Here is a 12,842-nt window from a genome sequence, read left to right as displayed (position 1 = left end):
ATCGTGCGACTGTGGAAGAAGTGGTAGTAGTCCTTCAAGTCACCGATCTGTTGGGAGTGCCAAAAGACACACACACACACAGACAGACAAACACGCACGCATACACACAGACAGACACACACACACACACAGTGTTAACTCTGCAGAACGACCAGACACTTTGCAAAATCATATAAACAAACCAAACAACACGTCACATCATTAGCGCTAACTCGCCTATTAAACAGACACGTGCGCACACACACACGCGCGCACACACACACACACACACACACACACACACACACACACACACACACACACACACACACACACACACACACACACACACACACACACACACACACACACACACACACACACACACACACACACACACACACACACACAGGATTAGAACCAGTTAGCCTGACATTAATTATACAGCAGCATTGCACTGGAAAAAGTGACACCAGGCATAATATCACTTACACACACACACAAACACGCAACACAAGCATACCCCTGCGCACACACACACACACGCAGGGCCACTACTGACAGCTTTGGCTGGGGCCAGGACAAAGTCATCAGAAGGGCTCCCTAATACAATCCATGCAACGCACTGAGAACACAGTTCTGGGCCCCCCATTTTCCTGGGCCAGGGACAACTGACCCCCCCCCCTCTCCCACTCTCCCTATCGGCTTCCCTTCACACCACACGCACGCCACACATTTGCAAGCCCACACAGGCATGTAAAGACGTTCGAGGCTAGAAAACACTCCGGCGGCACGTGAAGTTTAAAAGACCGTGCGGCGTGGTGAGTCAGGACTGAGCCCTGCCGGCCCGTTTCAACTCTGAAGCTCATTCCAGCTATAAGCCTGATGAAAATAAAAACTGTTTCCATAGACACGCATGCTCACCTCAAAAGGAAAATGAATGAGAAAATCATTTGGATTTGATGGAAAACGCCCAACAACTAAGCTAATTAACCAACGACTGGGGAACAGTTGTCCAACCTTGCGTATTCATAACAGACAGGTTTTCAACTGTTAGTATTTTAAAATCAAGTAATCATTTTTTTTGATAATATTTGACCAATGACCATAGCCTACTTTTTCATGTTTCGCATTATTTCGCATATATCATTATTCGTCCATTATTCGCCCATTATGCCTAGAGCATGCCGTGTTGAGTTAATGAATTGAATATTTAATATTTCGATATACATGTATTACTTGAATATTCTGTCAATAATTTCAGTATATATTACTTGAACATTGGTAACATATTTTGATAGATAGCTTATAACTTGAATATTGAGTAAATATTTTGATCTTCATAAACACACTACTTCATCTAAGTACAGTAGCCTACATGGAAGTCCTTGAGCACAAGCCTTCAGTAGTTCAGGTGAAAGTGTAAGGCAGGAACACTTGATCACTACTATTATGACAGGACAGTGTGAGAGGAGACAGGAAATGAGCAGGAGAGAGATATGGGGTAGGGCTGGGAAATGACCCTGTCCGGACTCGAACCGGGGTCCCCATGGGCAGACCAAATGTGGGGGGCTTAGCGTGTTGCGCCACCTGAACACAATTCTTTTTTCGCCGAAACGTGTTGTTCGCTCCAAGAAATAAAAAATACAGTATTCAGTGCGCTGTGTTTTCTGAACTTTTAGTAGAAACTACTTCATCTACTTCATAAAGACACCACATCCAACAGTGTGTGTGTGTGCGCAGAGAGATATGAAACTGTGCTGCCTGCTGAACGTGAGGGGAGCGTGTCTATGTTCCCACAGCCCATTGGTCCCACCTCACTAAGATTTTTAACATTATTTTTAGGCCTATTGGTTCTCTTAGATTACTTGGAAATGTGAGAACATGGAGTTGTAGAGCATAGGGCTTATATTTGAATCATTTCTTAAAAATGTGGGAACATGGAGCAGCAGGAATAAGCTGGGACCATTTGGTCTGTGGGACCAATGGGCCATGGGACCAATGGACTGTGGGAACATAGAGCTGACCCCAACGTGAGACCATACAGTGACAGTGGTGACTGACGGTGGGCACAAAATTGAATAACCTTTCTCAGTGCATGCAGGGCTCTCAATAAACACCAGCCAACCAACCAAATTCTGGTGACGTTTCTGTTTGGCTGGTAGAAAAGACCAACTGTTTGGCTAGTGAGATTAACATCTACTAGCCATTTTGACTGGTGTTAAAAAAAAAGTTAATTTAGAGTCCTGAGTGCATGTGCTGCAAAAGCATATCCTCAGTCTGCACGTGTGTGCACGTGTACCATCTATAAATTGACCGAACAACGCATCTGAAGGTGTCTAAACAGGAAAACGATGGGCATTTTAAGTTGAGAAACCATATGCTTCAGATAAATAAAATATTTTATCCTTTTGTTTTCTCAGAGAAAATGGACACACTGAGAAACATGGAACAAATTGGTTGTTGTGGTTGACTAAACGTTCGTCCTCAGAGTTATGCGTTCAACAAAAGACGAGTCAGGACAGAAAAGTAGATGTATGTTGTTAAGTCTAACTGTTAAATCTGGTAATGAAAAGAACCGCACAGCGGTGAGCTCCCATTTACTCAATTTCATTTCTGTGTGACGTTTCGACCCACCATGGCCCTTCCTCTGACCTCTTTGAGTATTTGAATGTGCGTGAGATTGGACTTGGATAACTGTGAAATCAGTACTGAGAGTTTTCTTATGTTGCAGACATGTAAAAGTTTTAAGCTTATCTTTTACCTGACACGTTTCAATGTCGTCACCCTCTGATGACGATGGGAGCTACACCATGAAACATGTCGTCAGACAAAAGATGAAACTGTTGGCCCTGCCGTGGCCTAACGGTGGGGCACTGGGTTACTACTACGCCGGCGACTCGGGTTCGATTCCGGCCGGGTCATTTGCAGATCCCTCCCAGTTTCTATCTCTCACCACTCATTTCCTGTCTGTCCTTCACTGTCCTGTCAGGAAGAATAAAGGCGAAAAACACCCCCCCAAAAAAACAAGATAAAACTTTTACATGTCTGAAACATGAGAAAAATTCAAGTAAAGAAGAGTCTGTCTGGCTCGGTATACTATACGAACCGAGGCACTCTGAAGTCAAGTTAAAAGTCCTTTACAAGCTTGATGTCCCACTCAGAAAAATTAAGGACTTATAACTTTACTTCAGAGTGCCTCAGACCCTCTCTCTGCTCTCTCATGTCTGAAACATGAGAAAATTCTAAGTAAAAAAGAAGTGTGTGCCTGGCTGGGTATACTATACAAGCCCCATGAGCCCTACGAGAACTGATGAATAGTTTTTGTGCTGTCCAGCTTGTATCATGTCTTGTTATATCTGGGTAATGTGTAATGTGTAATGTAATGCGTGTTAAATCTTTGTTTTTTCATGTCATAGGCAAATGCAACTTGCCTGGTATTCACCTTACTTGCTGAAAAAAAATGTCCCCATTGGGGAAAATAAAGTTTCTAACTAACTAACTAACTTACTAACTAACTAACATGATCACAACACAGTGCATCTAACACTAACATAACCAACACAGTGCATCGTAACTCAGCATAGAAGCTCTGTGTGCCCTTCTTAGCAGTAATATCGTAAATTTTAAATAGTTTAAAAAAAATAACTGAGTGACATGGATAGAGTAATGACATTAATTTATTCCACAGGTTTTATCTTCTCTTATTATCTACGCATATATAGATATATTTATTCTTTATTGTGTTGACTGTTATGTGTGTTTGTCTTCTCTCTCTTGTGCCACCACCAAAGCAAATTTCATGTAAGTCTAATGGACAATAAAGAAGTCTAAGTCTAAAGTGAGCATGTGGAGAGAGTGGGTACGTGTAGGAGTGCACTGCACTGTCTGCAACTAGCCTACACTGAGGCTTCCCCTCCATGTTGGAACATGCCGAGACACACGCCTGCAGGGACACATCGCTGACTCCTCTTCTTATTCTTCATAACTCCAATCCCATCTGCTCTATACCATACACATGCACACACAACCACTTCCGCAGTTACCCCTTCATTTAATCTCTCTCTCTCTCTCTCTCTCTCTCTCTCTCTCTCTCTCTCTCTCTCTCTCTCTCTCTCTCTCTCTCTCTCTCTCTCTCTCTCTCTCTCTCTCTCTCTCTCTCATAGGCTACTTATTAAAGCGCACACAGACATACAAAAATGCTGACATGCAGACACACCGTCAGCCATTCCCGACAAGCATTTAATCTAAAAAGCAACTAACACTTAAGTATTGCCGGTATATCCCATGTTTTTATTTGTGAAAAACTGTGCGAGAACCACTCCTCTAGCCTAAGGCTTAACTTAAGATAAAGAAGGGGAACAAAAATAAGGGATATGATTTTATCCAGTGGGCTTCCAGTTCACACCAACCTCTAGAGAGAGAGAGAGAGAGAGAGAGAGAGAGAGAGAGAGAGAGAGAGAGAGAGAGAGAGAGAGAGAGAGAGAGAGAGAGAGAGAGAGAGAGAGAGAGAAGAAACTTGTCACCCTTTCTTAGCACCTAAATCCCTTACCCATGACCTCTACCCTCTGACCTGGTTCCTTGCTGCGAATTGTTCTGTGAAAGTCAGCCATACTGAGGTAACACTGCTGTCATTAATGAAGATAGATCACCCATAGGCACAGCTTATCTACACACAGGGTGGTGTAGGCCATTAATTGCACACTCAATATATCTAGTCAAATGGGATAACATAGGGTGATGTACATTTATTAAACGCACAGCACATTTATGGGGGACTACTAGAGTTATCTTCTGCAGTTCTTCTCCCCCTTTTTTGTTACAAAACAGGAGCTACTCTTCCACTAACACTTTCAACAGACATTGGAACTCTGATATTGTGAAACACTTGTGGACTTCTACCCTCACCTCTGAGGGACGCTTCCAAGCACGCGCCCTCGCGCGCACTGACACGCGGATGAATCACCATATTGTTCCACGTTTTAAAGTGGATACACGTACACCATGGACCATTTTCAAAACTTTTCTCAGATAGACCCCACAACAAACCCTGAACAGACAAGCGATTTGTTCGTTAAAAGGCTAGGGATAGCGGGGTTCGTCTCAGCCAAAACGAGGTTAGCGCAAAGCATTCTGGTAAAACAAGGATAAGAATGCCGGGCCACATCAACAACACAAATCCATTCGACCTGCTGCTTCACGCAAGCCTTCTTGAGGTTGAGATGAAACAGTTTGGGCCTGTTCGCGTGTGTGGCTGTTACTAATGGTTCGGTCAAAGTCAGAAGTCATGGCCTGGGGAAGCAAGAGCGAAAAGTTGTTTACATTCCTGGACTTTGGTTGCTTGGTTAAGTCCTGATGCCGTGCGCTACACAAACTTTTCGTTCAACTCACGCGAGAAGAAATGGACAGATTTTTGACCCAATTGACCCTAAAAGTAACAAGAGTCCGTGTTTTTGGAACACGGTATGCCGACCCACATCACACATCTGTGGCAGCCTGCTCGCTGCTTCCGCCTGGGGCTCCCATCCCCCGACTCGGCTACCCCAGACTTCCAATGGGACACCTGTTGTTCCGTTCGCATGAAGAGAAGTCGGTTCCGTTTAAAAACGTAGAACTATGCCTTTGTTTTTTGTTTCGTATATTGGCAACTATAAGCAAATAGCCCAGAATGAAACACTTCTCACGGTCATTGCGCACTGTATGCCAAGAGAAAATTACCCCCCAAAGACTCTAACCCCCAAATGAACGGCTCTAGCACAGCTAATCTTGACGTTTGAACTTCACAACCACAAAATCAGGTGCCAGACACATTGACTTCAAACGACACAGATCTGACGCGCATACGCAGCAAAACGCCTGTCGAGGAATAACATCTCGAAGGTGAGGCGCATTTGCAGTATGGCACGCAACTCCACTGCAAGTCACCTACCTGCCCAAGGTTCTTATAGCCGTATTTGCTTGCTATGCTTTCGGCGAAATCGGGTCCCCCCTCAATCCGCACTGCCCAATGGTTGGTGTAAATCCGAGCTTTGCAAGGGGGAGACGGGCAGCCCAGCCACAGCGCGAGGACGCAAAATAAGCAGCCTCTCGCGGCACCGTTCCAAACCATCTTCCCTTCTCTTCCTTCCCGCGCGCTTCTCCTTCTCTCGCCCCCCGGTTAAGCTAACAACCAAACTTGGTGTCCTCTTGTCTCGTCGGGATTCTCATAGAACCATCCGTTTGACCTCCACATACGCTCAGGAGCGGGCACGATGAGATGCGAATACGATGCAAGCCCTGGAGCGCTGGAGTTGCGTGTTCGGCGCGCTGGTCATGGAGGTTCGGAAGTTGCCGTTATTGCTCCGTATCGTATGGCCGTGCTCCGTCGCGCCAGAGGGGGGAAGTGTCTTTCTACTGCTCGCGGTTAACGTGTTTCTAAAGAACGGGATTGCTTGCTCCGTCTCCCTAAGCTTTAAGTGGTGAAATGGCTACAGCGCCTCCCCCAAACGAGCGGCTCCAGTCCAGAGCCTGGCAGCCTACCCGAGGGCGGCCTGCTACTCCGCTGGGTCTTAAAGACACACGCTGGCTGGTGTCGCTGCTCAGAAGTTCACTTCAGAGGATGCACGAATAGGCAATGATGTTGAGGTGCAACAAAAATAACGTTGCCAACTTTTCGGGTCAGAAAAATAAAGATTTAAGGCACCTGTGATCATATTTCGCGGGTTAATTTGTCCCCGCTGTGACGCAATCCTGGTGGATAACATGTATACAACAACCACGGGGATTCTCGTGAATAATTAAAAGTATAGACCACTTGTTGATTATTTGATGCATTCAGCCACAAATGAACCTAACTGTAGGCTAGTCGGCTCATTTAGAAATGTAAAACGTTACAGCAATCTGTATGCAGACAGTGATGTGTGCAATCTGTATGCTGCCTGGGCATGAAAACACATACATCCCCTGGGGTCTTAAAATAATGCTTTACCGCACTCTCAGTGCATTAAGTTAGGCTACTGTTCCGTGCCACAGCTTCATTTTTGTCCTTGGCTATACGAGCTGACTAAGGTATAAAAATCCAATTTGGGGCTGCACCATATCACCTGTTTTATTTCTGCCAAATGTTATGTCTGTATCTAACGATTAAAGCTCCTTTTCAACCTGCCTCTACCCCCAACATCCGCGCTCGTAGTATTTGCATCATTATGTGCTCCAGCGTTCCGCGTCAGTCTGATTCGCTGATTGGTTGATTGATCTTTGTTTTCGCAGTGGTTGCCCAGAGTAACCCTTAGCACGCGGGGCACCAAAGACACTGCGCGCTCTGTTTGGTCTTCAACACAAGTGCGAATCAGCATAATTGCACTAATTGCAGCCAATTTCTTGGTGAATGGAGTCGGGGGGACAAGAATATCTCACGGTCCTTATGCACGAGATGAAAGGGACGAAAACACCCCGTGACCGTGGCTATTCAGCACGCGCGCTGGTTTGTCATTTAAAAGACCGCAGGGCTTTTAAAGACGCAGCTCACGAGCATCGTTTTCATTCGCAACTGGGGAGGGGGATGCTGCGAAACAAACTGTCAGTCCATCCCACACAGTCTAGCTCTTGTCGGAGACGCACGTATTTTTCGGAAGCCCCGAAAGGGGGTGAATAGCCTACCCCCCACCCCTCATGCATTCCTGCCCGCATTCCTCTTCGTCCTGAATGTATGGCGGTAGCTTGTCTGTGTGCTTTTTGTGTAAAACTCATTGGCCTCTTTTTGCCACAGCCATGCAAGGTAAAGTCTTTAAACTGCCTCCATGAGTGATGCACAAATGTAAGATTAATTTCATCATACACAGGATATATTCTGCCGACCACTTGTCGAATCGCGGGTCCCTTTGCCATGGAGAGGAGTGTTTAGTGGGCTGTTATGACCTTCGTGACCTATGTTTAAAAGCTGGGGTTTTTATTAGCTATTATTTAAATGTGATGTTTCAATATGAATACAATTGAATAATAAAAAGTTTGCTCTTGTAATCAGTTGGCCTATTACTTTATCAAATTTGTGCTATCAGCATGATCGTGTAAAAACATTATATGATATTTGCAAAATGCACTGTGTGTCCTAAAAGATCATTGTCTGAATGTGGCACTTGGAGTACATTAACATTTTTCAAAATCAAGGGGGTGTATATTTTTGAATCTCAAGATGAAGTGTGACTGGTTAGAGCAGAGCCATTTGAAGGCGTTTGGGGGCCCCAGGCAAAGAGGGACTTGGGGCCCTTGTTCTCAAACTATTGACGAAGCCCCCCCCCCCTCAAAAGATATTTCAGTAACGGCATCATTGCACTTTTTCGGCCATTGAATTTAGAAAGGTGCGGCCAGTCCAGACACACAACGTTGTCATCATAGCTGTCATTTAACAAGTAGGCTACATATCCAGGGCTGGTCTGGGGGGAGAAATAGGGCCCAGGCACTTTTGGCTTCAAGGGGCCCCTCATGGGAGAGAAATAGGGCCCGGGCACTTTTGGCTTCAAGGGGCCCCCTCATAATTAGCGGCGCAGAACTGACGCACCGGTCGGCCGCACACCCTCGTGGGCCCCCATTTTCAGAAATGTGAAAAAAGATGTACAGTGCCCTCCATAATTATTGGCACCCCTGGTTGAGATGTGTTAAAAGCCTTAAAATAAATTCAGTGTTTATTGCAGAAGAATACTGTCACACTGAAAATTGTAGGAAAATGTAGCCTTCAACTCAAATGAATTGTAAGAAAATAAAAAAATCCCTGACTAAAAAATAATTATTTTTCATTAAATCACCTGTTCCACAATTATTGGCACCCTTAACAATTCCCAGGAAATAAATATAATTGAAGCATTTCTGTCATTTCTACAGTAGTTTACAAAGTTTACCAGAGTATGTAGGAACATTTAATTAGTAATTCATCACTTCCTGTTTCCCTGGGGTGTAAATATGACGTGACACCGAGGCCATTTCTCTTATCCACTCTTAAACATGGGAAAGACAAAGGAACACAGCATAAAAGTGAGGCAGATGTGCGTCGACCTTCACAGGTCAGGCAGAGGCTACAAGAAGATTGCCACTCAACTGCAGCTGCCCATATCCACTGTGAGAGGAATAATTAAGAAGTTCAAAACAACTGGAACAGTGGTAAACAAGCCTAGACGAGGACCCAAGTTTATTTTGCCACCACGCACAGTGAGGAGGATGGTAAGAGAAATCAAAAGATCTCCAAAGCTCACTGTTACAGAATTACAACAAATGGTAGCATCCTGGGGTCACAAAGTCTCCAAATCAACCATCAGGCGCTGTCTACACGCCAACAAGCTGTTTGGGAGGCATGCACGGAGAAAACCTTTCCTCACTCACAATCATAAACGCAAGCGTCTGGAGTTCGCCAAGCGGTATTGGGGCTTCAACTGGGACCGTGTGCTTTGGTCAGATGAGACCAAGATTGAGCTTTTTGGCAACAAACACTCTAAGTGGGTCTGGCGTACCACGAAAGATGCGCATGCTGAAAAGCACCTCATACCCACTGTGAAGTATGGGGGTGGGTCAGTGATGCTGTGGGGCTGGTTCGCTTCCAAAGGCCCTGGGAAGCTTGTTAGGGTGCATGGCATCATGAATGCTTTGAAATACCAGGACATTTTAAATCAAAATCTGTTGCCCTCTGCCCGAAAGCTGAAGCTGGGTCGTCACTGGGTCTTTCAGCAAGACAATGACCCTAAACATATGGCCAAATCTACACAGAAATGGTTCACCAGACACAAAATCAAGCTCCTCCCATGGCCATCTCAGTCCCCTGACCTCAACCCCATTGAGAACCTGTGGGGTGAGCTGAAGAGGAGAGTACAGAGGAGAGGACCCAGGTCTCTGGATGATTTAGAGAGATTCTGCAAAGAGGAATGGCTGAAGATCCCTCTTTCTGTCTTTTCCCATCTTGTGAAACATTATAGGAGAAGATTAGGTGCTGTTTTGTTGGCAAAAGGGGGTTGTACAAAATATTAACACCAGGGGTGCTAATAATTGTGACACACATTATTTGATGTCAAATAATTATTTCTTTATGTGGGATTTTTTCCCCACTGAATAAATGCACTTGTATTGAAGGTTGGATTTTTCTCTTTTTTTCCATTAAGGTCCCATATTATTTAGAAAAAAAAATAAAATAATTGGAAGCTAAAAAACACATCTCAACCAGGGGTGCCAATAATTATGGAGGGCACTGTATACATGTTTTGGGCCCACGAGGGTGCAGGGCCCACTGGGAAATGTCTGGTATGCCAGATGGCTAGTCCAGCCCTGTGCATATCCAGTCATTACCAGGGGGTGGGGGGCATCTTCAGCCGAGCCCCCTATGCAAATGCATAGTGTGCTTCAGAGCCGGTTTTACCAATAGGCAATTGCATAGGGACCCACTAAATCTGCCCTCTGTATAACACCCCCCACCCAACATCCAGACCCATCATAGTAAATACCAGCAAAAATTAAGCAAAGAGGGTCCTACGTCTATACTTTGCCTAGGGCCCTCAAATGGGTTGAACCACTGTTGGTTTGCTTGCCTGGTTGTGACAGGTCAGGGTAAGAGCTGGGTGGGTTGTTCAATGTCTGTGAACTTGCTAATGGAGCACAAACAACCTTTATCCTTTCCAGGAAAACACATGTGTGCGTCTATAGGGGGAGGCGGGCACACATTCAGACTGCACCATGCTTTGAAAGCCCAATTTCCTGGCAATTCAAAGGATTGTGTAGCTCCCAATCTGCAGACTTCCGTCCTCCCTTGCCTGCTTGTTGTGACCTCATGATGATGTCACTGACGACGGAAAATTAATTCAATGTCTTGCAAAAGCACAATTATAATGTCATTTTCTCATTTGCAATTGGGATGGTGAATGTAAAAGCTGGGGAAATGTATTGTTTTCTCCACAAAGGAGGGGCCAGGGGGCGGGGAGAGGCCACAAGCTCAAGTGGAGGATGGAAGTCTGCATATTGGAATGTACCCTTGGTTTCGAGGACAAGTGTTCATTAGTGAACATCCGTGGGTGTTTACCGATCAGCGGCCAAAAGAATTAGAGACCTTTGAGGTTTTCATGAGGGCTCGTTGACAAAACCTAGTATTTTGAACTCTCTCTCTCTCTCACACACACAGACACAGACACTGACACACTCACACACTCCCCCTCTCTCTCTCTCTTCGCTTTAGGAAGAATTGTACCGAAAATAAGCACTACTTATACCGAAAATAAGCACTATCTGCAAGGGCTAAAATGGGGCAAAAAATCAGGCCGGGCCTTTTCAGCTCCGCCAAGCAACAGGGAGAGAGAGACGATGAAGCCTGCGACAACACCATTAGTGATCAATCACAAGCTATTTCGACCACAACAGACAAAATGAATATATAAATCAGACTTGGAGAGATCGGATGTAGCGGCATAAGGACTGACACCATTATAATGAGGGGAGGACCAGGCCAAAAGCATCAACAGTACACTGGGCAAATGCCCTGTATGCCCTATGGCCAATCCAGCCATGCTATATGCTTTGAGGAAAATTAGGGGAAGATTATTACTGGAGACTGGGATTAAAAAAAAAATGATCCAGGTATTTTTCGGCACAGACTGGCCTCTCCAACACATCCACAGGCCACTTTCAGACATCAACCACTGTCTACATTGACAATGGACTAATGGGCCTCCCTCTCTAATTTATGGGCCAATCCCCATGCAGGAAAACAGCAGCAGCAGCAGCATTGGCCCCCTGGGGACCATCAGGAAAATGCCCTCTATGCCAGATTACCAGTCTGGGAGCTATGGATGGATATGATGGATGCCCTGAATGCCAGAGTACCAGTCCAGCTACGGATGGATATGATGCTGGGTTGCACCGATACCGATACCAGTATTGTGGATCGGCACTAAAATGGTGGTATCAGTATCGGCGAGTACCAACAAGTAGGGCACCGATACCATTTACAGGTGCTTGTATGACACTTAAACAGCCTTGAAATTAGTTATTTCATAGAGATATTTAAAAGGTATAAAACGTTTTGCTGGATTCACTTTGTATTAGTCTTTTTCCTGTTTCACAAAGGTAGGCAGTATACATTTTAAATAGGGTGGTATCGGTATCGGTATCGGCCGATACTGCGCAGCCAGGTATCGAGTATCGTATCGGGGCCAAAAAATAGTATCGGTGCAACACTAGTTATGATGCTGGGTTGGGTGATGGCCTGGACCCTCTGGAGCTTTAGCCCACTTGGCCGGAGTGCAATACGCCAGTTAATCAAGCCCTGCTGCAAACACACTTTACACACACACACACACATTACCTTGGTCACGCTGAGCATCTTACTCACAGGGAAACACCCAAGGTGTTGCTACTGTCACACCTGTTACTCTGGAGACATGGCTGTGCTGTCGGATGTTCTAAAAATATGCCATCTCCTTCTCCCTAGCAAAGAGCTTGCGGTCACTCTTTGCACAGTTTATTTAGTAAGAATGAATGTGCCTGTATGAAGGTTATGTAGGCCTACTCTGGAAAACTGAATACACTTGCAAGCCATAATGAAAACCTGAAGATGAAATTTGTGAATTGGCAGCATGAATTGTGTAAATAAGCTACCTGTACTTAAACAAATGACTCTCTCTACCCTGAAGTCAAATCCCATTGAATGGATGTGTACTTTGTAAATCAGAATAAGATTTATTGACCGAGACACCTGTTGTATGACGACAACAATAAAAAAACCCACCTAGTACCAAGGAGGGACCTGTCGGTTCAGTCAGAAACCTCAATATTGGCTCCATTACATGGAAGACATTTCTAAACGGTAGTAGCCTCATACTGCTGATGGGTCAAACACGTCATTCAGTGTAACGGAC

At 45.1% G+C, this 12,842-nt stretch overlaps 1 protein-coding gene across 2 annotated transcripts in view; it reads right to left on the bottom strand.

The window, feature by feature from the left end:
• pcsk5b (proprotein convertase subtilisin/kexin type 5b) overlaps window positions 1-6,423 on the bottom strand; it is a 61,848-nt gene extending 55,425 nt beyond the window's left edge. For both annotated transcript variants that reach the window (XM_063194859.1, XM_063194860.1), the window contains exons 1-2: window positions 5,909-6,423; window positions 1-47 (exon numbers count right to left, since the gene is read on the bottom strand). The exon at window positions 1-47 is cut by the window's left edge and continues 58 nt beyond it. In XM_063194859.1, the coding sequence (XP_063050929.1) occupies window positions 1-47; window positions 5,909-6,088 (227 nt within the window). In that variant the 5' untranslated portion in view covers window positions 6,089-6,423. The remainder of the gene's footprint in view (window positions 48-5,908) is intronic.
• Between the last annotated feature and the right edge of the window lie 6,419 nt (window positions 6,424-12,842).

The sequence above is a fragment of the Engraulis encrasicolus genome, chromosome 3 (genome assembly GCF_034702125.1).
Source record: "Engraulis encrasicolus isolate BLACKSEA-1 chromosome 3, IST_EnEncr_1.0, whole genome shotgun sequence".
Taxonomy (NCBI): Eukaryota; Metazoa; Chordata; class Actinopteri; order Clupeiformes; family Engraulidae; genus Engraulis; species Engraulis encrasicolus.
This window is presented reverse-complemented; position numbering and strand designations above follow the sequence as displayed.